The sequence below is a fragment of the Epinephelus fuscoguttatus genome, linkage group LG8, assembly GCF_011397635.1.
Source record: "Epinephelus fuscoguttatus linkage group LG8, E.fuscoguttatus.final_Chr_v1".
NCBI classification, from domain to species: Eukaryota; Metazoa; Chordata; class Actinopteri; order Perciformes; family Serranidae; genus Epinephelus; species Epinephelus fuscoguttatus.
This window is the reverse complement of record NC_064759.1, coordinates 12,745,973-12,773,706: the sequence shown is the minus strand read 5'-3', so window position 1 is coordinate 12,773,706 and position 27,734 is coordinate 12,745,973. Positions and strand designations below refer to the sequence as shown.

The 27,734-nt window shown below is 40.3% G+C and overlaps 2 protein-coding genes across 4 annotated transcripts in view; both read left to right on the top strand.

The window, feature by feature from the left end:
* The window catches only part of atp8b2 (ATPase phospholipid transporting 8B2), a 34,311-nt gene extending 26,896 nt beyond the window's left edge, over window positions 1-7,415 (top strand). For both annotated transcript variants that reach the window (XM_049584386.1, XM_049584385.1), the window contains 8 exons: window positions 26-209; window positions 2,585-2,808; window positions 2,925-3,008; window positions 3,389-3,634; window positions 3,747-3,885; window positions 4,145-4,275; window positions 5,682-6,275; window positions 6,377-7,415. In XM_049584386.1, the coding sequence (XP_049440343.1) occupies window positions 26-209; window positions 2,585-2,808; window positions 2,925-3,008; window positions 3,389-3,634; window positions 3,747-3,885; window positions 4,145-4,275; window positions 5,682-6,275; window positions 6,377-6,466 (1,692 nt within the window). In that variant the 3' untranslated portion in view covers window positions 6,467-7,415. The remainder of the gene's footprint in view (window positions 1-25; window positions 210-2,584; window positions 2,809-2,924; window positions 3,009-3,388; window positions 3,635-3,746; window positions 3,886-4,144; window positions 4,276-5,681; window positions 6,276-6,376) is intronic.
* Window positions 7,416-10,094: 2,679 nt separating this feature from the next.
* il6r (interleukin 6 receptor) lies at window positions 10,095-25,580 on the top strand. 2 transcript variants are annotated; one of them, XM_049584082.1, is made up of 10 exons: window positions 10,095-10,348; window positions 12,714-13,337; window positions 15,637-15,760; window positions 16,338-16,516; window positions 16,618-16,787; window positions 18,873-19,017; window positions 24,153-24,187; window positions 24,296-24,347; window positions 24,673-24,778; window positions 24,899-25,580. In XM_049584082.1, exons 1-10 carry the CDS (start codon window positions 10,267-10,269, stop codon window positions 25,164-25,166), a joined length of 1,785 nt encoding a protein of 594 aa, XP_049440039.1. In that variant the 5' UTR covers window positions 10,095-10,266; the 3' UTR covers window positions 25,167-25,580. The 2 variants fall into 2 exon arrangements, with proteins under 2 accessions (XP_049440039.1, XP_049440038.1); XM_049584081.1 differs by having other exon boundaries at window positions 24,150-24,187.
* Window positions 25,581-27,734: the final 2,154 nt, after the last annotated feature.

The following is a 27,734-nucleotide window of genomic DNA, read 5'->3' as shown; positions in this document are numbered from 1 at the left end:
TCCACTCTCTGCTGTTCTCTGACAGGCTCATGCACTAGAAGCAGACATGGAGACGGAGTTTGTCTCGACAGCGTGTGCATGCAAAGCGGTGATTTGCTGCCGAGTCACCCCGCTGCAAAAGGCTCAGGTGGTGGAGCTCATCAAGAAACACAAGAAGGCCGTCACTCTGGCCATAGGAGACGGAGCTAACGATGTTAGCATGATCAAAAGTGAGTTGTGCAGGCGTGGAGGAGAGGAGGAAGTGTAACTGGATTATTTTTTTAGATGGAGTGGAAAGAGAGAAGTAGGTTTTGGCCACGTGGGTGTCAGCGTCTACCTTTAGGCAATGGAAATTCTCAGCAGAAGTGTAGTAGAAGTAGTTTATCTGGCATGGTGTGACTAGTAGTGACAAAGGTTGTGAGGAAATGTGTGTTGCGGGCGGTATGATGTCCTCATCAAGTTAGGAACTGATTTCTGAGTGTCCTCTTAAACTCTACTTTCCCACAGGTTGGCTATTTATTATGCTGCGCAGGCAAACATCATTCAAACCCACAGAAAGTTATTTTTAATTCTCGTGGAAATCCCCAACAGATGAAATATGTCTGGCTGACAGTTGCTGAAATGTGTGTTAAAGCAGTGGTTCCCAGCCGGTGCCGCCACAGGGTCCAGATTCCTCCTTAGTCATTATATCAAGGGTCCACACAATTTAATATTTTCACCATCATATTTGCGTTTGGCCATGTCGTCGAGCTAGTTTGCTGTCTCTGTCAAGTAGATGTTGGTTAGTTGCTCACTCTACAGCAACAAAAGGCACTTCAAAATAAAAGCTCTGTGCTGGAAATTCACTGTACCTAAAAATGAAGTGTGTTTCTTACAAACTTGATATGTTCACCAGTCACTTGTGGTCCATTCAGAATGGGCCCGCAACCCACATCTGGACCGTGACCCACCAGTTGGGAACTTAAACAGTTAACAAGACACTGTGAATATATTTGATGAAATGGTGCAGCCATGAAAACATAAAGCATAAAGCATTTAGCTTCATTGTGAGTTGTACCAAGGTGACACAGAAGATGTTTTTGTAACCTTGAAACATCTTAAGGGGAAACAGACAGAGAGGTTTGGTTAACCCAATGTTGTGTTACTCTAAGTGTGTTTGTAATATTGTGTGTTTTGTAAGTGTTGCATCACTTTGTGTGTTTGTCTGTGGATGTGCGTCATGTGAACATGAATACAGGCGTGTGTCCTCAAACGAAATAATGCAAGCAGAAATGCAGCCAGTGCAGCAGAGATGGGTGGGCTGTGATTTATATTCCTCAAATCTCAAAATTGGCATTTGTTTTACCTGCACCTCTTTTTAACAAGACATCAGGAACCTCCACTTGACTGTTTTTGTCTCATATCTTTTGACAATGCAGTGCATTTAGTCCAAAATCTTGTATTAACAGCTCTAGACACGATTGAAAGTTGTCAAAACAGCTTTATCAATGACTAAACATTGATAATTGCAAACGAATAACTGGTGAACTTTGGTTGATAGCTCACTGTGGCTTGAGAAACATGTGGCCCTTTGTTTAATGACTTTATAATATGTGAAACTGCAACATCAACTGCTCATTGGAGAGGGCCATCCATCGTTCTTTATAAATAACTTACTAACGTTTGACGGCTTATTGGCGAGCTATGTTGTTATCAAAGGAATAGTTTAAACATTTTGTTATCCAGATAGATAAGAGGAGACTGATACCACTCTCATTTTTGTTCAGTAAATATGGAGCTACCAGGCAGTTAAAGCTGACCATACACTAGTAGACTTTGAAAATACTTTTAAAGGACTTAAATCAGACGCCCTCTCATATTTAAAGACAATGTGAGTTTTTAGTCACACACTACGATTTCACAAAGACTGGGGATCTTGCAGGGTCACCTGTTGCAAAACTGCTAGATTCCTTTTGAGATTATTTCCCATCATGATCCCGGTGGACGATATTACGCCAAACTTCCTTTAAGGAATATGACATATTAACAATTGCTTACATGTCCGCAAAAATACTTAACTATAGCCAGCCTCTGTTGGTTAGCTGCAGTATTTTAGTGGAGGAAGAGTGAGGGAATGAGAGGCGAACCGTTTAAAAAATTAAGATTTCTCACTGAAATAAGTGCCAGTGTCACGTCGCATTAATCACAGACTTTTGTTCATTCCACAGCTCCACCAGTATTTCCTTCTTTTCCACAGTTGTAGAGAACCGAGACTTGTTCACATTGTTGCACCCTTAGTCCCCTCCATTTTTACCAGTGTGCTGCTGTTTGGTGCTGGAGAGAGTGCAGCTTTTAGTTGTTGACACGTCGTTGAACTTCACTGTTTGCATGAGCAAAGACTAATAATTTATGACAACATAAAACATGTTTGATTATGTGAGATTGGCAAGATGCAAAAAAAGAACCCCAAACTGACAGCTTGGACTCAGAGTTTTATGACTCGTTATCAGAAACCCTCAAAGAAAGCCAAAAATACAAGTCCATTTTTTCCAACAACAGCCAGGTTTATGTTGCTTACTCTTCTCTCTCTCTTTCCCTCTGTGTCCGTCTCTCTCCAATCCTCCAGGTGCTCATATCGGCGTTGGTATCTCAGGTCAGGAGGGGATCCAGGCCGTGCTGGCCAGTGACTACTCCTTCTCCCAGTTCCGCTTCCTACAGCGCCTTCTACTGGTGCACGGCCGCTGGTCCTACCTGCGCATGTGCCGCTTCCTCTGCTACTTCTTCTACAAGAACTTTGCCTTCACCATGGTGCACTTCTGGTTCGGCTTCTTCTGTGGCTTCTCGGCACAGGTCAGAGAGTAGCGCTCATGAGGACATCTTTACGTCAACGATCGGGGGTTAGGAAACTGTAATCGTGATTTTCATGGTGTCTGTGTTGTCATGTCCATCTTCTCTCTCTCTTGCAGACGGTGTATGATCAGTACTTCATCACTCTCTACAACATTGTCTACACCTCCCTCCCTGTGCTGGCCATGGGGATATTTGATCAGGTGTGTTCAGGCATACTGTGCATGCTCCAGTCCTTTCATTAAACTGAAGAACCACATACATGTTTGTATGTGATCCTCCCCTGGTACTTTTTTTGACAAACAAGCTCTATTTTGACGGGTTTTATGCACCGTGGCACCTTTTTTGCATCAAGTACCCCCAAAAAAATCCCAGTGTGAGTCAGTTTATTTTCATTATGAATAAGAAAACGTTTGGAGGGAAACCCAGCACCGTGGGCTGTAAATTAAGAATTATTGTTGTAGACTCTGGAAATAGATACTCAATTTATGAAACATAACAAGTCCAGGTACTTTCTGTAGCTACATCTGCAACGTAGCAGTGTAGCCTTATGCAGCCGCTCACTTCCTGTCTGTTATTGAAGGATGTTCCTGACCAGAGGAGTCTGGAGTATCCGAAGCTGTACGAGCCCGGGCAGCTCAACCTTCTCTTCAACAAGAGAGAGTTCTTCATCTGCATCGCCCAGGGCATCTACACATCAGTGGTGCTGTTTTTTGTCCCCTGTGCCGTTCTCTCCGATGCCACTCAGAGCAACGGAGTGCCCCTCGCTGACTACCAGACCTTCGCGGTCACCACAGCAACAGCCTTGGTCATTGTGGTTAGCGTGCAGGTGAGAGAAGCTGTAATGGTGTTAGCTTTCCTCACAGCTATATTTAATCACTGAATGTTCCATCATGGTGTATTAACTGTGATTTTGCGTGTGTGTGTGTGTGGGTACGTAGATCGCTCTGGACACAGGCTTCTGGACTGTTATAAACCATGTGTTTGTGTGGGGCTCTCTGGGCTCCTACTTCACCATCATGTTCGCTCTGCACAGTCAGACCCTCTTCAGGATCTTTCCCAATCAGTTCCACTTTGTAGGTCAGTCCCCTCTTCCCTTATTTGTCTTTTACACACACGCAGACACACACAAGTACAAAAACACTAGGTCCTGAACAAAACAGAATGTTCGTTGACCCAAATATCATCGTTCCTATAGTCACCTGTGTTCACACCACCTGTGGGATCATCATGTCCAGGTGTCTGATATCTGTGTGTATACAGTGTTTGTGAAATGCTGTAAATTCCTGAGACATATTTGCTCATGTTTGTGGTTGTATGTGTGTGTTTGTGAGCGCAGGTAGTGCCCAGAGCACGTTGTTGCAACCAGTGGTGTGGTTAACTATTGCACTGGCAACAGCAATATGCATAGTTCCAGTTTTGGCATTCCGCTTCCTCAAGGTGGACCTCAAACCTCAGCTGTCAGACACGGTGAGAAAACACACACAAGAAGTTTCTAACTCTGATTTGTCCATCTTCTCCATTGCAACATGTGTCAGTGTTGTGTCTTCCCAACAGCTCAGTTTGAAACAGGTCTCAGCCAATGATTAACCACAAGCATTCAGTTCATCTGAGTGCCTGTGTGAGGATGAGCTCATGCTTCCCGTCACTGAGCCAATGCAGCGTAAATACTCAAATATTGACTGAATCAGTGCACTCTAACAGCACGAGTTACTTTCGTGTATGGTGAGTGTGTCTCAGTGTATGGTGAGTGTGTCTCAAGCCAGCTGGCCGTCCAACCAAAGCTGATGTTCGGGTGGTGTGAAGGCGTTCCTTTTTTGATTAGTTTGTTTCTCTACAGTCACATTTACTGGTGCTGGTGATCAGTGTCAGGCCCATCAGTCAAAAAATGTCATTTATTACTTTACTTATGACTCCCTGCCAACAGCAATGTCACACTTTTCATTATATGACTTTTCCATAACACCCCACACAACTGATAGTTATGTACTTTCTCCTCAAAATTAAGAATTCCCACATGCATCTCTTTTTGTGAATATTTCTGGGAAGTGTAGCTAAAGCTAGATAGCTTGCAAATATTTTTTTACCTGGGGGTCTTCTGCTGCCAGTGACTGATTTTTTAATCGTAGAGATTTCATCCACGTATCCAGCCACATGCATCTTTAGTTCTTTGTCTCTTGTAGCCTGCAGCTTTCCATGATTAAAATCCAGTTTTGGTTGTTTAGCCAGTGTAGGGCTACAGATATCCAAGCCAAGCAGGGCTCGCCTTGGTGGGGTGTATTTCCACGAGCATCACGTTGTTGTGCTGTTGTTTAGAAGAGGTGTTTCAGGAGGTTTTAGCCTGTGTTTTTTTTGCAGTGGTGTCTTAGTGCTACTACCTGGAACAGCAATGTTCTTGTCATCTTTCCTCCCGACAAAATCTAAGTAATGGGAATATTTGCACTCGTTGAATGCGAGCATTTCCATTGTCCATGCTAACTTGCTGCTTTGTGACGTGCATGGGAGATGATTGTGAAAATGAATTTGAGGATGTGACTAATTGTTGGATTATAAATCAGTAGGGGGTTGACAACAAAAGTTAGGTACAGTATAACAAGTTATTTTTAGGGGGATAAGTGGAATATTATCAATGAAATTTTATCAGTAATTTGTTACTTGGAAACAATGTTTATCACTGTAATGCATCACTGGTCATCAAACACTATGGGTATAAGTTTGAGTTGTTAAGTACAAAGAGTTTTGAGTTGGGTATCACATAGAAAAGTGGCAAAGTATACCAACAACTGAAGTGTTAAATGCTGTATATACCTTATAAATTAGCACAAAGACTGAAAACACACCAAACCGCTAAAGCTTCTCCTCTGTTTCGTCTCCAGGTGCGCTATACTCAGCTGGTGCGGCAGAAGAAGCGAAAGCCAGTTGGTCGTAGCACGGGAGGTGCCTGGCGTGGAACAGGCAGTGTGTCCGAGGGCCGTCTGGGCGCTCGCGGTGGCTCTAGGAGGTCAGGCTACGCCTTCGCCCACCAGGAAGGATTTGGAGAGCTGATCACCTCAGGGAAGAACATGAGGCTCTCGTCTTTGGCCCTGGCCACCTTCGCCTCCAGACACAGCTCCAGCTGGATCGACACGCTCCGCAGGAAGAAACACACTCACACTCACACTCCCCCCAGCGCCTCTGGGGAGTGCAGCCCAGCGCCCAGTTGTGTCTCTGGGTCAGTTCCGCCGCTCTCAAACTCCTCCTCTCTTCTGGGCGGCTCGCAGGATACACCCATCGAGGAGGAGACAGACGCAGCACCAGCCCAAAACACACAGACTGTACCCACATCATCCACACAAACCCCACCAGCTTTAGCGCCATCCTCAGAGGCAGCTGCTGCGGCCCTCAATGCTGGCGTCCTCACACCTGCAGCAGTGAGGTCCTACGGGGGAGACTCACCTGGAGGCTGGACGATCACTCTGGGCACCGTGCAGGTGAGCTGCTTCTTTTCTGTTCCTGTATCAATAACAGAAATCAAACTGTCACAACACATAGACGTCACACATACTGACACAGCTCGTCCTCTCTCCAACAGGAAGCTCTGTTTGGTTGGAGGGCTCGCGCCACCTCATCCAGCAGCCCAGGCCTGCCCTCTGTCGCCAAGGAAACCAGCCAGATTGAGTGAAGCGTTAAGAATTAACGCAGAAATAACTCCTGTTCGTCATGTTTGCACACAGGTTGTGTTTTCCTGTGCTTTCCTGGAGAGACACTGAGCACACACAGACTGTTATTGTGCTCTTCTCTCTGTTTCCCAGCTCAAACTTTTACTATACATCAGATCAATCCAAATCATAGAGAGGAGGGCACATCCTAACGACATGGACCTTGCCAGCTATGAATTGGAATTTAATGATGATATACATGTTCTCATGGCGTATGATGACTGTGTTCATGAATGACATCATGAAATTTACAGTATTTATCTGAAGGAAAGCAGCAGGGATGGAAACATTGCTTAACTTTAATGATCTAAAAGATTGTTTCCACTTGTTATTTCAAGTTTAGCCTCACTGACAAGTCACGCAGCATCTCTCACAATCAACAGCGGGTTGAATGAATGAGCAGAAGACATTTGACAACATTCAGACAGTGATGCGCAGGCATTATTATCTGTAAAGGTGTTTTTGTGTTCACTATAGTTCTCAGTGAGAACGGTGCTTTATGTTACAGGACACGGCAAGACTGTTGCAAGACTTGTGTCCCTTATCTCCCATTGATCTCTTTTATTACTTGTTAAACCTCAACTTCATGTTTTCCTCTTCCTTTTTTGCATCATATTGATGTGTTTTATAATGGCCTAGTTCATTTGCACCTTAAAGCGAGCTCTCAGTGCATTTTATCCTCTTCTTTTTGTCTGACAAAGGGTCAGATCATGTTTATGTACCTCTGATGTAATGTCTTGTACCACCGCAGTCTGAAAAACAGTGCCACTGGCTTACTTTAGGTTGGACATGGGCAAAGTGCAAAGAAATAGGACATTTAAAGGTGATTTGTCAAACAAGTCTGTACACTGCTTTGAATTTTTATTTGTCCATGAATAAAGGGAAGGTGTGTGGGGATAATCATGCCTTAAAAATGCCAATATTTTGGTCGTCTGGGCTCTTTCTGGTCTTTTCATGAAGTACAACATCCCATCAGTGTTGCAAAATCTCCTGTCAATGAGTGACCCCTGACCCGGACTAGGGTGAGATAATGAGTTGGATCACCAGAAGAACAATATATACCTGTTTAGCAACACTGCAGTCTTCTGCACAGCAGTGCTTAGACAGGATGCCACCATGATTTGCAAAAACAAGGCCGGAAATGAATGTACTGCACAGCATTTGGCACCATGAATTGGTGAAGCATGGGTCAGCTCTTTGGTAATATGGAGCTGTTGAACGACGGTCGATAAACGTGTCGATTCTCTTTCAAATGAGACAAACGAACTGTGTCCATGCAAATGTGACTTCGCCTAGCAACCAGTGACTAAGGTAGAGATGACTAAGATGTAGTCATTTGAGGGTTTCTTCTTTTTTATTGTATTAATTTACATTTTGAGTTTAACCACAAAAAGCAGTTATGTGACAAACACGTGAGCAGATATGAGACAGTGGGTCCCTGAGCACAGACATGCAAAAGGTCCCACCACCTCTCCTGCACACGAGCAAGACACACGACTTTGTGGTGGGTTTGCCTCTTTCTACATTGTTATGTGTCTCTAGAGGTAGATTTATGTCATCTTTGGTTATTTTGTGTCTGTTTGAGGTTATTTTTTTTAGGTAAGTTTGTGCCTTTTTTTTGTCATTTTGTGGTTTTTTTTGCCGTTTTGTGTCGTCCTAATTCAATTTGCATCTCTCTATAGTCATTTTGTGTTTGTTTTTTTTTAGGTAATTTTGTGCCTTCTTTGAATGAATGAATGAATTTCTTTTTATTTCGAAGATGTGCAAAAAACAACAAAACAAACAAACAAAATTAAATTAAAAATTTACTTAAAAACATGCAAGAATGACCTTAAAGCACCATAAGCAATAAACCCAAACAATGTGTTACATGTCCGAAAAGGAGTAGGTAGAAGTTTACACTTATTAACTCCTACCCCTTTTATACACAATCATAATTCACATGTGCTACCCAATACAACACCAATATAAACAATATAACACTATCCCTAAAATATAAACATCCCGATGTCATATAAATATAAACAACTATCCCTATTTACAATCAGTATTTACAACAATCAAAATATAATGCTATCCCTATTTATATACAACCCAGAACAATACAAAAATAATGACTATCCCAACGTATATACAACCCCATATAATACAAATATAAACACTGTTACCCATCCTCCTCCATATACCTCTCTAGAAAAGTGTTTTTGAACTGATTTATGTTTGTACTTTTGGTCATTTTGTGTCTCTCTGAGGGCATTTTGTCTGTCTGAGGTTATTTTGTGTGTTCTTTTAAGGTGATTTTGTGTCTTTTTTGAGGTAGTTTTGTGTTTTTTAAGTACTTTTGTGCCTTTTTTGGTCATTTTATGTCGTCCTAAGTCACTTTGCATCTCTTTGAAGTAATTTTGTAGGTTTTTTTTTTATTATTTGTGTTTCTTTGAGGTCATTTTGTGTTTCTCAAAGGTAGTTAAGTGTCGTCTTAAGTCAGTTTACATCTCATTGAAGTCATTTTGTGTCTCTTGGGGGAGTTTTGTAGGGTTTTTTTTTTTTAGGTAATTTTGTGCTTTTTTGGTCATTTTGTGTCGTTCTAAGTCAGTTTAGATCTCTTTCATGTCATTTTGTATTTTTTTAGTTGGTTTTGTGTCTCATTTGGTCATTTTGTGTCTCTTGGGGTAGTTTAGTGGGGGGGTTAGGTAATTTTGCGCTTTTTTGGTCATTTTGTGTTTCTTAAAGGTCATTTTCTGTTTCTTAAGGCTAGTTGTGTGTCGTTCTAAGTCAGTTTACAAGTCCTTTTGTATTTTTTGGGGGGGTAGTTTTGTGCCTTATTTGGTCATTCTGTGTCTCTTGGGATATAGTTTTGTGTTTTTTATAGGTAATTATGCCTCTTTGAGGTCATTTTGTGTCTCTTGAAGGTCGTCTTGTGTCGTCTTAAGTCAGTTTGCGTCTCACTGAAGTAATTTTGTGGGGGTTTTTTTAGATAATTTTATGCCTTTTTGGTCATTTTGTGTCCATGTGGTTCCATGCATCTCTTTGTGGTCCTTTTGAGTCTCCTCCTTGTTAATTTGAGTCACATTTTGCAGGTGAAGGTGAAGTACTGTGTGCCCCTGACACTTTGGACCCTGGGGCCAAAGGGTCTGGTAGGCCTATTTAGCCATCCATCAATCATTGCATAAATACCCTTCAGTCCTTCAGTTTATCATGGTGCTCCATTACTTTATATTGGCCAAGGTGAAAATATGAACAGAAAGTGAAAGAGCTACTATATGATTTCTTTTTAACTTTGGGACAAAATAAAAATGCAGCTCACATTAACAAGCACTGCACACCCACAGTTAAAATAGGCTGCATAATTAAAATAAAGTGCACCGTGTATGGTTTAAAAAAAGAAGAAGAAGAAGAATCAGAATAATGCAGTTAGAGACAGTAACATCAGCAGGCCGTGACAACACTTCCTCAGTATTCAAAAATAATTATTATAATAGCAGGCCTATTTTCAGCTTTCATTGGGGTTTTAATGTGACGCTGAGGAGGATTTCCTCTGTGTAACGGGCTGAACAAGGGGAAGAGGGCTGGGATTTCGCAATAACGGGTCTATACGCAGAGAGCCTGCTCCTACCAGAGGAAGCCAAGCTGAGCTTCTGACAGGAGGACTGACGTTTGTTGTTCGTGTGAGAAGTTTCATGGGAGCCACAACAATCTCCAACTGATGTTGTCGGGACGTAAGTGATGGTGTGAGGACTCGGTGAGGGGGGACTCATGCGCAAAAATGCGGATCTTTCTCCCTTTGCTGTGGGTTCTCTGCGCAGCGCCGGTCCGCGGCATTTTCGACGGAACCTGTCCCAGAAAAGGTACCTGAATTATTATCATTTATCCTGCCATGTAAGCCTGCTTTGTCTGTTTCTGAAAATACCATGACAAGCCGACAGCATGCCAGAACGCACTGTAGATAATGTTGTGAAAAGTAAATATTGGCAGTTCAGATTTAAAGTTTTAAAGCGAGTGTTTTGGTCGCTTTGAGGCGCTGACCACATGATCCCGAGATAAATCACAGCAAATATAAAAGAAGCATCTGCTCTGACTGCAGTTTGAGCAGATGCTTGTCTAAAGGTGTTATATTTCTGTGCGTCTCATGGATCGCATTTCATATCTGGAGTATGTTTTTTTTGTTTTGTTTTTTGTTTGTTTTTTTACTTTAAAACACGCAGAAACTTGCTTTAAATGTTCTGCATGCTCATTTTTTGTCACATCGAAAGTTGTTCCTTATACAATAATAATCTCTAATCATATAAATTCAAAGCGAGGTCTCCTGCTTCTTTCCTGGCAATTAGCCTTTAATTTTTTTCCCCCTGAATTATCATTACTTTTTTTTATTTTATTATTTTATCAGCAGAATGTACAAATAAATACTCTATTTGTACACAGTGCCAGCCTTCACCCACCAATCAGCATCTACTATAAATGTGTTCTTAACCTTGGTTGTGTTTGTTGTACTGGACACAAACTGCTGGAGGGAGATATTTATCTTTGAGACAACTCTTCTGACTTTGATGCCACAGATTGTGCACTAGTTATCCAAATTATTCATGCACACTGTCAGGCAAGTTCAATTTTAAAAAGTAGGAAACAGAGGTGTAGACTTGAGTCAGAATTAAGTCACTAATTTGATTGCTTTAGGTAACAAAATGAAAAAAGCCCTGCAGCACGACTTGGACTTAAACACCAGTGACTTGTGACCTTACTTGAACTTGAGGGTTTCAACTTGAAAATAATTAACACCTTCCCCCGAGCTAATCTGGGAAGAGAAAGTTAGATATTTTTCCATGAGTTAAATATAAGACAGGACAGAAATTAATGTAAATTTTATCTGTTGGTAAAATGGCATTACACTGGCTGTATGGTCCCATCGAGGTTCGATTTTAGGTCCAATTTTATTTTCCATCTATATGCTTCCACTTGGCCAAATCATTCAACAACACACCATTTCTTTTCATTGCTATGCAGACGACACACACATATACCCTCCCCTGAGACCCGGTGACATAAGAAGCCTAGCTGCTGCTGTAGATTGCCTCAGTGGTGTCAACTGTGGGATGGCACAAAATTTCCTTCAACTCAACAATTCAAAAACAGAAATCATACTGTTCAGTCCCCCGAACCCAAAATACCCCATCAGTCTTGATCCCCTATCCACCTACATGAAGCCCACTGCCAGAAATCTAGGAGTACTGTTTGATTCAGATCTAAGTTTCAAACCACACATTAAAAAAGTTGTACGGTCCTGCTTCCTCCAAATTAGAACCACTTCTAGAAGCCAATGCTCTACCATTCTGACCTTGAAAAAATCATCCATACTTTAATTTTCTCCAGATTAGACCACTGCAACTCCCTCCTTTCCGGCATAACCCAAAAATCCCTCTCTCGCTTCCAACTAGTTCAGAACGCAGCAGCTAGGCTTCTCACTGGTTTTAACAGACAAAATCACATCACCCCGATTCTGGCTTCCCTCCATTAGCACCCTGTTCATTTTAGGATTGATTTTAAGATTTTACTGATCACTTCTAAAGCATGTCTGGGTCTAATAAAGATATTATTATTATTATCTCTGGTAGCCCAATGACATAAAACTAAGTCACACACAATATATGTGCATTTGTGCCCTGTCTCCACTGCAGAGCCTTTATCTTCCATGTCTGGGCAGATAAAAGACAGGGAACTGGGAAAGTTGGAGATCAGGAGAGTAAAGTGTGTTTGCACAAGGGCACTGGACCTCTGACATCAAGCCGTGTCCAAACAGGAGCCTGAAAACAAATACAGCGAAGGCGTTACCCAAGTCATTGTACGCTGTGTGGGTTTTGAGTGCAATCACGAAATCTGCATGATTAGGGGATGTCAGAAATGTAAATGAATGTGAGATGACAGAGATGGCATTATTAAGGACAGAAAAAGAAACCAGAAAGATGAGAACCTATTAAAAGAGGAAGTTCAAAAGGAGTTGGTCATTTCGGTTATGCAACGTTGCATCCTATCTGTGCTGTGCCTAGTCGATTGCAACCAATGCTCAGGAAAAAAGAAGCTTTCGTTTGTGTAAAATACTGTATGATTGTGCCATAAACACATCTTGATTTAACGCACGTCATCAATTCAAGATTGACACACATTGGTTTATATTAGTTCCTTAAATCATGTTTTTTTGTTGCTTGTTGTTTTGCACAGACCCTCCCCCTGGTGTGTTGGTCTTATCCCCAGGCAGTAAGCTGGTTTTAACCTGCAGTGGTCATGTGGAGGTTGATGGAGTAAAGGTCAGCTGGGGCAGAAATGGCTTAAACACCAACAGACAAGGGAGTTCTGCAGATGCAGTCCCAACAACCACTGCAAACATCAGAAGCAGCACTGGAGCTTCATTAAACAGTGACAAACACACTGGGGGGAATGCTGTAAATGAGGGGTACCACTCTCACCCCACTGAGGCAGGAGAGAACACAAGTCTCGGACAAACAGACACAGGATACACAGCTCCCCCTACAACTCACGCGGTCCAGCCAACCAGTGTGACCAGACTGCGAATGGGTGAATCTGAAGACATGGCCGGAGAGGACGATTATGAGGAAGAGGAGGAGGGCAAGGAAGGGAGCAGAGTAACACGGGGCGTAAAGTCAAGGCTACAGTGGAAGTGGAACAGGATGACAGTGGGAAAAGGAGACAGAGACTGGGGTGAAGTCACATTAGAGAGGAGAGGGGCGTCACTGTCTCTGTCCTCAGTGAGACTGATAGACGCCGGGAGGTACACGTGTTATCACAGAGACAGAGAGAGGTTCTCCTTAAAAGTACATGTTTCAGGTAAGCTGCAGTAGCAACAGATGACTGAAGTTATAAATGTCAGTTTGATTTGGATATTTGTCCTTTGTCTGAACATGAATTAATTGGGGAAAAAAGATTAAACGTTAGCAATGGTTTTCCATTTAAAAGACAGAGTGGGGAAGATATTCCAAAGTATTTCACTGCTTTTAATCCAGAGGTGGAAAAATTACAACTACCAGAATGCACTGCATCGCACCAGACCAATAAATGCTCTCACTGGTGGGTGACGTAATGTGAGCTAGGCTGTTGCCTTCCAGGAAGCACGCTGGGCTTTGAAGCCAATTTTCATAGTGGCCTAGTCTCACTCACCAGACCTTTCTCAAGAAAAGAAAGGTCTGGCTATGCCGACTCTCACTTTAAGATTGGAGAAAAAAATGCCCCGGCTTTTTTTATTTCTTTCAACAGGACTTCAGGGCTGATCTATGCAGCGAACTTCCGCCCACTCAGACTAATAGTGGCCAAACAGTGGAATTAGAAAGTCCGGGTCTGTCACGTGACGCCATGGGGCCCCAAAAAGACTTTTTCCTATAGACTTACATTGCAAATCAGGATTTGATCCATTCGGTCCAAAAACATTACAAAAGTCTAGAAGAGCCACAAAAATAAATCATTTTATACCCACTCAAGTTAGCAGAACGCTAAACCAGAAGTAGCCAGCTCGACCAGGGGAAGTCTCAAGTGCACCTGCTCTAGGGGCCCACTCATGCAGGAGCGTGCAGTTGAATGGTTCTGGCTCCACTGCACAACTTTCATAGATAGATAGATAGATAGATAGATAGATAGATAGTGGGTGAGAATGGTGCTTTCCTGATCACTGAACGATATACAGTTCAGATAAATCAGTAGATACTGTAAACTGTAAGCGAAAATATGTTTCTGAAAACATTTTTGGCAACTAACATGTAACGCAGTGACAGAATCTTGGTGCATATTTGATCAGCACTGCTTAGTCTTACCGCTTGATCTCAATTATTTAATTTTTTAGAACACAGGAAACAGTATGGCACCCACTTCCTGTTCACAAATTCTCGTATTGCAGCCAAACAGTGCACTAACATATGTTTATGAGGACATTTTAGGTGACAAATAGACAATACAGTAACAGAATCTTTAAAATGTATTTTTCATGAGCACTTCCTATTTTTAACATTTGAGTGTGGACTGAGTTCGAGAGACGGAGAAGGTGACTCATAGAGAACCAGTCATTATTTTATGGCCACTACATTTCGCAATCAACAATTACTTTATGTTAAAGCAAAAATGTGTCAATTTGCACTTCAGTTATTTCACTGAAATAAAATGTGGTGAAGTAAAAGTATAAACTAGCATAAATTGTTATTTAGATGCCCAAGTAAAGTACAAGCACCTCAGAACTAAGGATAGACCGATACATCGGTCGGCCGATATATCGGGCCGATATTTGAGTTTTTTACTTGTATCGGCATCGGCCAATACGTGCGTGGGTTCGCGGATTTATTTTTCCCTGGCATTTTTTTCATTTGAAAGTATGTTGAACAAAGCTGTTGAATCCTACTGTGTACAGTAGTTGTTGTTTTATTTATACTTCAGCTTAAATATGTGTTTATTTTATAAAGACATTACTTTATAATGTCTTTTTTTATTTGAATGTATAATAATAATAATAATAATAATAATAATAATAATAATAATAATATTCTACCTGTTCTTAAAGTCCTCAACTTTCCATCTTGTTTTAGTATTTTTTACTGTTCAATAAATGTTTCTTATTTTAAACTTGAGACCTGTAATATTTGTTATCATTGTGTCATTTTTTTGATGTAAATTGAGGGAGCAAAAGCAGTATCGGCCCTAAATATTGGCTCAAGAAAATCGGCAGTCCATAATCGGTCATCGGCTAAGGATGATGGAAAAAAATCGGTATCGGCATCGGCCCTAAAAAATCCATATTGGTCTATCCCTACTCAGAACTGTATATAAGTAAATGTACTTAGCAGCACTTCACCACTGGAGACTGTCATCCTGTTTGATCTGCTGCTTTTCTCTGTTTGACATTACTGATGAAATATCTTTTGGTTTTGGGTTGATGGTTGGACAAACCAAATATTATAAAATTTTTCTTTTTTTTTTTTTAAACAACTAATCTAAAAATCTTATTTACAGTTTAATCTAAAATTAAAAGTCAATGTGAGTGTGAACAACATCACTGTTTATGTATTTAGGTGAGACAATGACTGACTGAATTATGAATTATTATTATGAATGTTCAGTATCACTGCATGTCTTTTATTCATGTTAGATCATCCAGAGACCCCCACTCTATCCTGCTACAAAAGGTCACCCAGCAGTAAGATCCGCTGTGAGTGGACGTCTCAGAAGCCCGTCACTGTACAAACTCACTGTCACCTCTTACTCAGTAAAAGGTAAGGACATATACTAACTCCCCAATGAAGAGCTTAAACTTGAGTGAAGACAGTGAATAATAATAATTACACATTATAAGATGTCATGTTACTGCTTTGCACACTCTTGGCATTCTCTCGATGAGCTTCAAGAGGTAGTCACCTGAAATGGTTTTCCAACAGTCTTGAAGGAGTTCCCAGAGGTGTTTAGCACTTGAAGCTCATGGAGAGAATGCCAAGAGTGTGCAAAGCAGTAATCAGAGCAAAGGGTGGCTATTTTGAAGAAACTAGAATATAAAACATGTTTTCAGTTATTTCACCTTTTTTTGTTAAGTACATAACTCCACATGTGTTCATTCATAGTTTTGATGCCTTCAGTGAGAATCTACAATGTAAATAGTCATGAAAATAAAGAAAACACATTGAATGAGAAGGTGTGTCCAAACTTTTGGCCTGTACTGTAGAAAAAACTGTCTTATCTGGTCAGAGACCAAAAGTACAGAGGCTTGAGCACCATCAGGGGTCTATCTGTGCACGTGCCTGCTTCTTTGTGTGAGTGACACTTATCTTTCTTCTTCTTTGTTGTTCCTTCTCTCAGCCCAAAACAGCCATTTCTTCACATTCCGTGCTCATTCTCATCTCGCCTCTCCCGCTGCTGGTGTGCTCTGGATCACAATGACGACGAGCTGAGAACTGTTCACACAGCCTTCCTGTGTGTTACGAGCATCACTGGCAACGCCACCAGCAGCCCGCAAAGCTTCACACCTCTGAGAATTTGTAAGTTTGTGTGTTGAGGCAGGTGTGCCAGTGTCACGCAGGTATTTGGTCTGATGTAAAGCTCATGAAAGCACTCTCTATGTTCCTTTCTGCCCCCTAAGTGAAGCCCAACCCTCCAGCACATTTGTCAGTCCGACAGGAGGAGGGACACGAAAGGAGAATGATCGCCACCTGGGGTTTGCCAGTCTCCTGGAAGTCTCAAGACAGCTATTATGCACTACTCTACGAGATCAAATACCAACCTGTCCACTCCTTGTTTGATTATGAGCAGGTGCGTGCTGGTAGACAAAAAGAGTTTTGGAGCGTGCACTCTCGGTGTGTGTTTACTTTTCACAGCTCAGTGGATCAATGCATTGTTGGCTATTCTGGCCTAAAACAAACAAACAATCAGTTGATGACAGTGCAATGTGTGCAGAGACTAAGCAGCATAAAAGGAAGCCAACATGGAAGTGCCAAAAACTGCAGTTCTTCAAATGGCCACTTGAGGCTGGCTCCAAGTGCGAGTCAGTCCCCACAGACACAATGTTAAAATGCCCAACTTTACAGCAGAAATAAACGCGTTTACAGCCTGGTACAAAAACAGTTTTGCTCTCTACAGCTTATGACAATTGTACAGGAAGTGAAGTTTTATCTGACTCATCAGTTTACATTTTATTATGACTGAAATGTAAAGCTACTATTAAAGTTATGCATGATTAAGAGTGTGGACATTTTGAGTGACAGGTGGGTGCCATCACTTCACAAGTTGCTGCCAAGGTAACAACATTGATTAGGTAACACTACCATGCTGTAACCCCAGCTTCACAGAGTATAGGCGTGGTCATAGTTGTCACTATTTCTGTGTGTTTTCAGTTCATGAAAGTTAATCGTAACATTTTGGTTGCCTCAAAACATTTTGTTTGGTTGTACTGAAAGCCACTCTAAGGCAGTGGTTCCCCACTCGTACACCAGTGGGGTCCACATTTCTCCTTGGTCATTAGTTCAAGGTCCACACAGTTAAAAACATTCAGCATCACACTTGCGTTTGGCCATGTTGTCGAGCTAGTTTGTGATCTCTGTCAAGCAGCTGTCTGTTGCCGGAAGTTCTCTGTACGCAAAATAAAGTGTGTGCACTTGCAGTCCATTAAGAATGGACAACTGACTCACTTTTGGACCACGACCCACCAGTTGGGAACCACTGATCTAAGAAGTCAGATGTTCAGTTTTTCCAGTTCTATTTTGATTTAATGGTTTAAAGCCTGTTTTTTGTTAGCAAAAGATTAGCATTTGCATTATCACAGTTAGGCATAGATGTAAATGCACTGTTCTAATCAAGCTAGCAGCTAGCATTAGAGTTAGCCCCACCCTCTCATTCAAACATAGTCTCTTCTGGATGCAAAAATATGCTGGGCTTTGAAGCCTTTATTTGAAATGGCCAAATAGTGGAATTACAACTCCCAAATCCATCACATGATGCCATGGGGCCCAACAAGACTATTTCCCATAGACTTGCATTGGGAAGGCGACATTTGTAAATCAGTGGATGAATTATTTTAGCTTAACAACCTTCACAAAATAACACATTGCACTATCAGGATTTATTCCATTTGGTTGTCCAGAAAGACTAAATCATTTTATCTTAAGTCTGGCCGTCAAATGTCTCTTGTGCACTTGCTCTGTGGGCTCAATGATGTGGAAGCATTGTCGATCATCGCGGTAATTTCTTACTGCGGAAAGAGAGCTTTTTTGGCTCCATGTTCCACTGACTGAATTTTCTTTTTAAACCAAGTCAGACATCCTAGATTCCACATATTGTTAAAAACAAAATAAGATGAAACATTAAGAAAACGATTTAAGATGCAGCATTTTAACATTATGTCGTGGGCAGATCACCAAAAAAATAGGTACAGTGATGTATGATATTTTTTTTTTTATTATTTACATGTTCCAGAGACTGCCAAAAAATCTCTCAAAAATGAAATGGGGATAATTTGGTGGCACGTGGTGCAGTGGTTAGCATTGTTGCCTCACAGCAAGAGGGTTCATCAGTGTTGGTTTTCTCTGGGTACTCCAGCTTCCTCCAACAGTCCAAATACATGTAGATTAGGTTAACTGGTGACTCTGAATGTGAGCGTGAATGGTTGTCTGTCTCTATGAGTCAGTCCTGTGATAGTCTGGTGACCTGTCCAGGGTGTTTCCCGCCTCTCGCCCAGTGTCAGCTGGGATAGCCTCCAGCGCCCTCTGCAAACCCTATCAGGATAAGAGAATACAGAAAATGAATGAATGAATGAATGAATGAATGAATAATTTGGCAGCTTTAGAAGTGTGCACAGGATGCTTTATTTATGTGGTTGTCTATCTTTATGTGTCTCTGCAGACACATAAGATCAAGCACGGGCGTTCCTACACTATCACTGATGCACTAGTTGGTGTGGAGTACAGGATACAGGTCAGAGCGAGAGAAGAATATGATGGTCAGTGGAGTGAGTGGAGTGAACCGGTCCATGCCAGCAGTTGGACAGGTAAACACACGCGCACACACAAATACACACATGTAAAGTATCAAATCAAGCCATTTCAAAATCTGGTCACGCGTTTAGTTGATGCTATCATTAGCAGATATAAGTATAAGTATTTCTTCTTGCTCAGGGGCCAACAGCCAGGATATTTCTTCTTGCTCAGGGGCCAACAACCAGGAAAAGTACCTTATGGTTTTAGAGACATGAGGTACTGTAAATTAAGTGGGCCTGTAAATCACTGACCTTTATCGCCTTCGTAGCACGTGATCCACCCTGGACACAGACAAAAGTATTTATGACAACCTGGAGGAGGGCAACCTGATCTCACAGAAATACGTGAAATGACCACGACCTCTTAACACCGCATTCCGTGGTGGCAGCACGTAATGGGTTGAAATGACGTGCTGCCACCACGAAAACAATGCCAATGTAAAGTCAATTAAGATCCTCTCCCGTGGTGGACACACGGATTCCCTGATTCAATCACGTCACGTCAACCTCGGTTTCCTCAATGATATCTTTAACATTCCTGTATACACACAAAAACGCGGAAGTGTCCTTGATAACCCAACAATATGACAGGTTAATGTCAAGGCCATAAAATAAAATGAATGTATTTTGCCAGCTTTTGATAGCGTAGGGCTTTTAGAGCATTGTGCTGTGGGCGGATGGGGCACGTTCCAATACTGTTTTGTAGCTGCTGTCCGCTGTCTGTGGGCTTCATTCCATTTCAGATTGCCCTCCGTCTGCCGTAACTGAATCCAAACGCCACTAATAAATAAATAAATAAATAAATAAATAAATAAATAAGAAGATAAAAATAAGGCTGAGCACGGAAGAACCAGAGAGGAAACGCCATCACATGGAGCCGTCTGCCCCTGGCAACCCGGCCACCCTCCACTCCACCAGGGGAGAGCGGACCCCAAGCCAGCGCCACAGAACCAGCGGCTGCCCCGCTGGCTATACCTCCGACCGTGGCAGCTGTCGCACAAACCGCTGCTGAAAATTAGACATTTTGATACAGGTAGGTTATATGCATATTGCAAAACTCTGTAAAAGTACACCAAAGCATATTTTCGTTTCCAAATATTTATTTGAAAACGAAACCATTCATACGGTCAATATAAAACATTTTGTTTGTAATAAAAAACAAATGTAATCTCAATGTGACCACGCCAGCCGGCGGGACTGTGGCTGAACCACTTCTAATGTTCATTCATTCATTCATTCATTCATTCATTCATTCATTCAATCGCGTGTTCAACGTGTGTATAATAATAATATTATAATATCTATAAAATCTATAATATTATAGACCAAATGTTAATCTAATTATTATTGTAGAATGTATTTAGCAAATCACCACTCTCAACTGGAGACAGCAGCAAAAAAAGGCATTATAAAAAGCCGACAAATAGTGTTAATTAATTGACGTGAGACACTGAAGATGTTGTCTCCATAGTCTGTAATTTTTTTTTTTTTTTTTTTTTTAATCATAACTTCTCGGAAATTACTCAAAAGTAGAACATGCTAAAAGTAAATACAATAATAGGCTAAATAGTATCTAAGCAATAATAAAGTGTGTAAACAATAATAAATATTATCTAAGTTATCTATTAGGCTACCATTCCACTCTGTAAATAGATTTTAAAATTTCAATATGATTTTAATATTATTTTTGCTTATTTCATTATTGTTATTATTGGTTTTACTTTTTAGTAGTATTGTATTGTCTGAGGATGACTCATTTTAGTAACTATCTACAGTAAAAAAAGAAAAAACAAGCAAAGAAACAAACAAAACTCATTTTATACACTGGGCCTTCAAAGTGCTCTCTGAAACTACACCTGGCTTGGCTTGTGTCCAAAAAATGAAAAAATCTAAACTTTGTCGTAGAGCGAAACCAAATACATCATTGGAAAGGTCTCAACCTGGAGAGTAACATATGTCAGTATGAAGATTCTACATGGCTCCTGCTTTCAGCCATTGACCTTTGAACCTTGACCTCAGTGCATGTTTGAGGGCTTATAACTCAGCAACAAAAGGGGGTACAGACATGGGACCAACTGTTATAGAGAGCTCTTGACCTCAGCTATCATGTGAGTGTAGTCAACAACTGAGGGTGCTGTCAGATATGGATAAAATATGGATAAAATTAATTTTCACCCATTTAGAAATTAGATATTTAAAATCTGATTTCACAAATGTGTTTACCATCCCCTTAAAGTCCACAGTGTACTCTCAATTCAGTATTTACAACTTCCAAATCTGGGAAAACACTTATATTTTAAAAAAACTACAATTCCCTGGGACCGCGCCATGCAGTTTGATACATATCAGCAACATAGTTGTAGTTCTTCTGATTTGCAAAGTAGGGCTCTAAATAGGGTTGTAAAAAGATATATCTACTGAATATATCTAATATTAAGTAAAGCCGAACTAGGTATTACACTCCACCTAGATGAACCATGGTAAGAAAAAGTAAAGATGTCGGCTAATTTTCGATATTTTAGCTAATACACTAGAAACGGCGTTTTTGGGACAGTTGGTTCGTTCGCGGCTTTAAATTAGGGTTGTAAAAAGATAGATCTACTGAATAAATCTAATATCTAGTAAAGCCGAAGTAGTTATTACACTGTATCTAGATGAACTATGTTAAGAAAAAAAGCAAGGATGTTGGCTAATCGTAGTTATTTTAGATAGTACTCTAAAAACGGCGTTTTTGGGACGGTTGGTTTTTTGCGGCTTGTTGTAAAACAGGGTCGTAAAAAGATACATCTACTGAATATATCAAATGTCTAGTAAAGCTGAACTAATAATGACACTGCACCTAGATGAAATATGTTAAGAAAAAGTAGGCATGATGGTTCATTTCAGATATTTTAGCAAGTTTTCTAGAAACGGCGTTTTTGTGATTGAATATTTGAATAGGCTATAACAAATATCACGTAATTATCATTATTATTATTACTGGTGGGAAATTATAACAGAGGAATGTATTTGCCGTTTGAATATCAAGAACACTTCCGCGTTTTTGTGTGTATACAGGAATGTTAAAGATATCATTGAGGAAAACGAGGTTGACGTGACGTGATTGAATCAGGGAATCCATGTGTCCACCACGGGAGAGGATCTTAATTGACTTTACATTGGCATTGTTTTCGTGGTGGCAGCACGTCATTTCAACCCATTACGTGCTGCCACACGGAATGCGGTGTTAAGAGGTCGTGGTCATTTCACGTATTTCTGTGAGATCAGGTTGAGGAGGGTGTTCTGTTTCCTTCCTTGGGCTTTCCAAACAAGCTGTTTATATAAACACCCCCCAGTAAGTAGGTACTCCTTCCACTTGTGTTTCTCTTCCACTCTAAATATGTTTGCTCATTGTGCAGAGCATGTATGCATTATTCCCCTGGAAACATGTTCATGGAGTTAAAAATATTTAGAGAAAGTTAACAAATGCATCCTGATGTTGTTTGCAAAATGGAATACCCCAGATAAAATGAAAGTGACACTTGTTCATGCAAATACTGGCATGAAAGTGAAACTTCTTATAAGGAAATGTTTCATCTAGGTATTTTTCTAACGTATTTCTCTGAACTCTTAAACACTGCCTTTCAACTTGAAATCCTTTATATCTGTTTGGTATGTTCAACTGTTCAGTAAATGCACTTTCTGGTAAGTTAGATGTTTTGTTGTTTTTACATGTTGTTCTTCTCATTTCCTGTCCCCCCCTTCTATGATATCAAAATAAAAACAAACACCAACCCAGACATTTTTTTATTCCAAAAATATCCTGTACATATCAAATTCCCAGGGCCGTAATCATCTATTTAACATTGTCTGGTTTGGGGAGAATCCTCTGTAGGATAATTTTTTAACAACTAAACAGACCATTTTAGAACATTTTATAGAGCACACTATGACCTTTTCAATGACTTTTTTATGACATAATATGATAATTGTATGACTTTTTTAAAATGAAATAGTGACACTTTACAAATACCATAACAGTCAACAGTAATATAACCCTTGTTACACTCATATTACATCCTGATTCTCCACTTTTTAATACATTTGAAAGGAAAGAAACAGAGACAGTACAGTGTTTGACACTTATTGAACCCACAGCAGTCGCACAACTGCTTTTGCTTTTGCTTTTACACAAACTACACGCAGAGCATCAGTACACTGTAATTCCAGAACCAGCAGTAATGATAATGTCAGTTTGTTAAGTTTATTTATGATTATAATTGCATTTGAGAATGATTATTTTTGGATGATGGTGCATGGTTACCTGTCAGAGCATAGCATTTTTTAAATTTACAGTTTTTAATCAATATATTGGAGGGATGTGTCGTCACCCCTCCCACATATCTATTATGATTGCTGCCTTATTAATTTTCAATGACTTTTTAGTGAATTACTTTTAGATGAGGGAATGATGTGGCTTTACATATATGACAGTGACCAATAAAATAACTCGACAGGAAGGAAATCCAGGCACTTTGGAAAAAATACAGAAAAAAGACTAAAGCAATATTAAAAAGCCTTTATCATAGTGGCTAAATCATTAAAAGAGCCAACATGTTTCGACCGCTGCAGGTCTTCCTCAGGGCTTCCAAAACATACAACACAGGTATGGCCCCACTTATATAGTGGCAGGAACCAATCAGAGGCCATCACATGACACTTATAAAGGCATGACAGGTGAAACAAACGGACAATAATGAAAAAATAACAAGTGGCATGAGATAAGATACCCAGAAAAAATAAATTAAAATATATACACACGTTTTTTAATAGTTAAATATATTGAAATTAATTTTTTTTCTGGGTATCTTATCTCACGTCGCTCTGTGTTTCACGTAATGAATGAATCTTCTTCCTTTTTTTATTTTATTTTTTAAACAATACTTGACTATTTAAAAGACATATACAACCAAAGATCTGATCTTTTTTCCTTGTAAAAGAAAAAAAAAATTGTGTAGCAGAATTTTTTTCTGGTTGCCAACTTTATTAATTAAATAGCACACTAACTACATTATGTTTTTACTTTCCATACATTTAAATGTCTGTGGCAAGAGTTTCCATTCTGTCAAAGATTTGAATGTCATCTGTGTGCATGTTTCTCTCAGCAGTTAAAGGGACAGTCGATGACCTCACTCCCACCATGGTAAGAGTCTCAATGAGAAAATCATTAAAACTTGTGCTGTGCGTGTTCGTTGTTCTCTGGCCTCCAGTATCTCACACCGTCTCTTGTGTTCCCTTTTCTAACCTTCAGTTTCCAGTATACACGGAAGGCTCTGGTTGTTCAGGAGACTATATGTCTGATGGTAAGATCGTCAGCAGACAGTAAAATATTTTGGTTAATGAGGTGTCTGTGTGTAAGATAAAGAGAAGAGGGGGATAAGAGGGGACTGAGGGAACTCTTAAATGTTGTTAGTGTCGAAAAACCCCCTCTGTCCCACTGGGTTTGAACAGGAAGCCATGTCATCATAATAACTGAGGCTCAACAACGAAACAAGCCACAGGAAACATGGCTCAACACACCTATCTCCACACATGCACACACATTCAGTTTCACCAAAACATTAACTTGCATCGATGTTAATCAGCTCCATTAGGATCTCTCACAGTCTCCCCCTGTCTTTACTGCAGTTCCTGAGCTGGTGTATAGTGGAGTGGAGGCGTCACATCACGTGATCCCGTGGATCTGCGGTCCATTTGCTCTCTTGTTGGTCATTTTGGCTGCCTACTTATTCAGGTAGCGAATATATTAATGTAGAAAATGGTGTTTTCTGCTGTGCGACAAACATGGATGCATAACATGAGTGGATCTATGTCATCAATTTGATTTTTTTCATTCCTTTTTTTTAAATTTTAGACACAAGGACAGATTCATGCCTAAACTCCAGAGTCTGAGTGTCATTGCCCGGTGCAGTGACCCACCTCAGCCGGCACCCCCCGCCCCAACACTTCCAGAAGGGCAGGCCTTGGTGACCTTAGCGCCTCGTTCTTACAAGAGACCCCCACCGAGCCAAGTGACAGAAGAGGAGGAAGAAAATGGAGAAAAAGACGATCAGCCGGCGAAGGAGAGGACAGAAGCCATGCACTTCAGCAACACAAGCTATTTCTTTCTCCGCAGGGAGTGATGAGCAGGCAGAGAGGAGAATAAAACTAACCACAGCCAGTGTCACAGACAGCAAAAGGATAATGGACTTAAAATTGTAATGGTTCTCCAGTGAGCTTCTACTGGAAGCAAACTCAGGAATAGCTTGTACAGTCTCTCTTTTTATCTCTCATGCCTAAAATACCTCTCAAAGACTTTTTGTTGTTGTATGTGTCTTAAGAGCAGCTCCTCTGTCTCATGGCTGTGCTAATTTAAAGTGCCTTGATAAACTGTAGACTAGACGTAGGCCTCATTGTAAGCCTGCATCTAGCATATCACCTCATGCTCTGTTTGTACATAATTGTATCAAATATATCATTTGCATCCTGCCATTTCAGTTTCTACATATGCTTCACAAGGTTTGAAACTGAAGTGGCAAAGGTTGCTGTCAAAAGCATTAGCTGTTCATCTGTTTTCTTGACTCTTAGACTGATTAAGCTGCGTTGATCATCTTTTTTTAAGAATTTCTGTGTAAAAGTCTGGATTATGGCAGCTTCCTTCAGGCCCCAGAACTCCAGTACTTGTTTAGGAATTGCCTATTTACTGTACCACTAGAGCACATTCAGTTGGTAATACTTCTAAAACAGGGGCGTCAAAGGGGCGTCATCTCAAGTGAGCATACCAGTAAAACCATCGCATATTAGCCTATGAATAACAACACCTCCAAATTTTCTCTTTCTTTTAGTGTAAAGAAGCACAAGTACATTTTGAAAACATTCATCCAGATGATGAACAGCTCGAGGTGTCTCAAGAAACATAAGTGCAATTTCAACAGTCTCGTTTTTTCCACATTCAGTCACTGTATGTGCATTTTTCCATACATTTCCACTCCTGTGTAGTAACGCTGGCATCACCACACCAAACTAAAGCTATTGAGGAGGCAGGTCAAGTTACCCCTGTCTTAAAAAGAGTCTTAAGAATTAAAACTATACTGTTTTAAGATAGAAGGCTGATCCAGATTCTTTTGTGCTACTGATTGATAATATTTTGCACAATGTTCCTTTTCTTTAAATATGACCACAGTACGTATTCATTGTTTTATTTCTGATAACTGTAGTCTGGTCAGAGTGGAAAAGCCTCTGAAGCAACATTTTACATGACTGGCTCCTGAAACATGGCACCTCTTAGCATTCACAAGTGCATCGATGTTAGGTAAGTCATCAAGTGGGCCAGATTGGACCCTTTAGCTTTATGTTATTATGTTGCGTATTCCAAAAATCTAACTACCACTCAGCAAATCCAGGGCCACATAATAGTCTAGCAAAGAAAGCATGGACAAACTGCACTTTGCACAGACAGTGGGAGTTCATACAGGCCTGGCAGCTCATTTTTTGCCCCACTGCTCCCTAGCAGCTTAGTCTAGCCATGCTGGGTTACGAAAAGACAAGGGAGTCGTGTTCGTTTCAACACTGTGGGGAACACATATTAAAAATATGAAATTTTGAGTGTCAAAAACCTATTGCCTGCATTCTAGTGAATTTTATGCATCAATGTGTGCCTTTTCTTCATCAATTTATGGTGAATATGCCTCTAGTTTTATCAAAATAAATGCTCTCTGCTACATTTATGTTTATTATCAGAGGGAGAACAAATACACGTTTTAAATATGGAGGAGGATGTGTCCCCTGCATCCCCTCAAATCTGCACCTATGCTAAAAGACAGAAGTTAAAAGGATCTTTTAAATTTGTTTTCAAACATTTAATCTACATTTAAAGTGTTCCTCAATTAACCAGCCTGCAGAAGGGGATTTATCAAGCAAAACCAGATAGGGTTTTTGTGATCATATGTGGAGTAGTCATAATCATGTGGCTCAGCGCTTAAATATATCTCTGACATGCTTGTGACATATGAACCTTCTAGGACCCTGAGGACAGCCGGGGCAGCCTATTGACCGTCATAAGAGTCAGAACAAAACATGGTGAAGCAGCATTTTGTTATCATGCAGCACAAACCTGGAATAACCTCCCAGATGATGTTAGACAAGCCCTGAATCTGACCTCTTTTAAATCAAAGCTGAAGACATTCGCTTTACACCCTGTAAATGACTGCAAACTAATGTTTAAACTCAATTTTAAATCATTTTAAATAATCTTTTTTATCTTTGCACCTCTGGTCTGCTCTTTTGCTATATTTAATCATGATTTTTTTTTTATTGTAAATCATTAATTAATTAATTTACCTTATATATATATATATATATATATATATATATATATATATATATATATATATATATATATATATATATATATTTCTCTTTACTCTTTTCTGTACCCTCTGTTATGCTGTATATTTTATTGCTCTGTAAAGCACTTTGAATTGAATTGCCCTGGTGTATGAAATGTGCTGTACAAATAAAGCTGCCTTGCCAATATTATATTATATAATTTTATTATTATATTATATTATATTATATTATATTATATTATATTATATTATATTTTATATTGTAGTACCGCGAACTTATAAATCCAGTCTCGTGCTGCCACCCCGCGGACGAGACGTTAATTGCTGGAGGTCGTTTCCATAGCAACATTAGTTGCAGCTGTG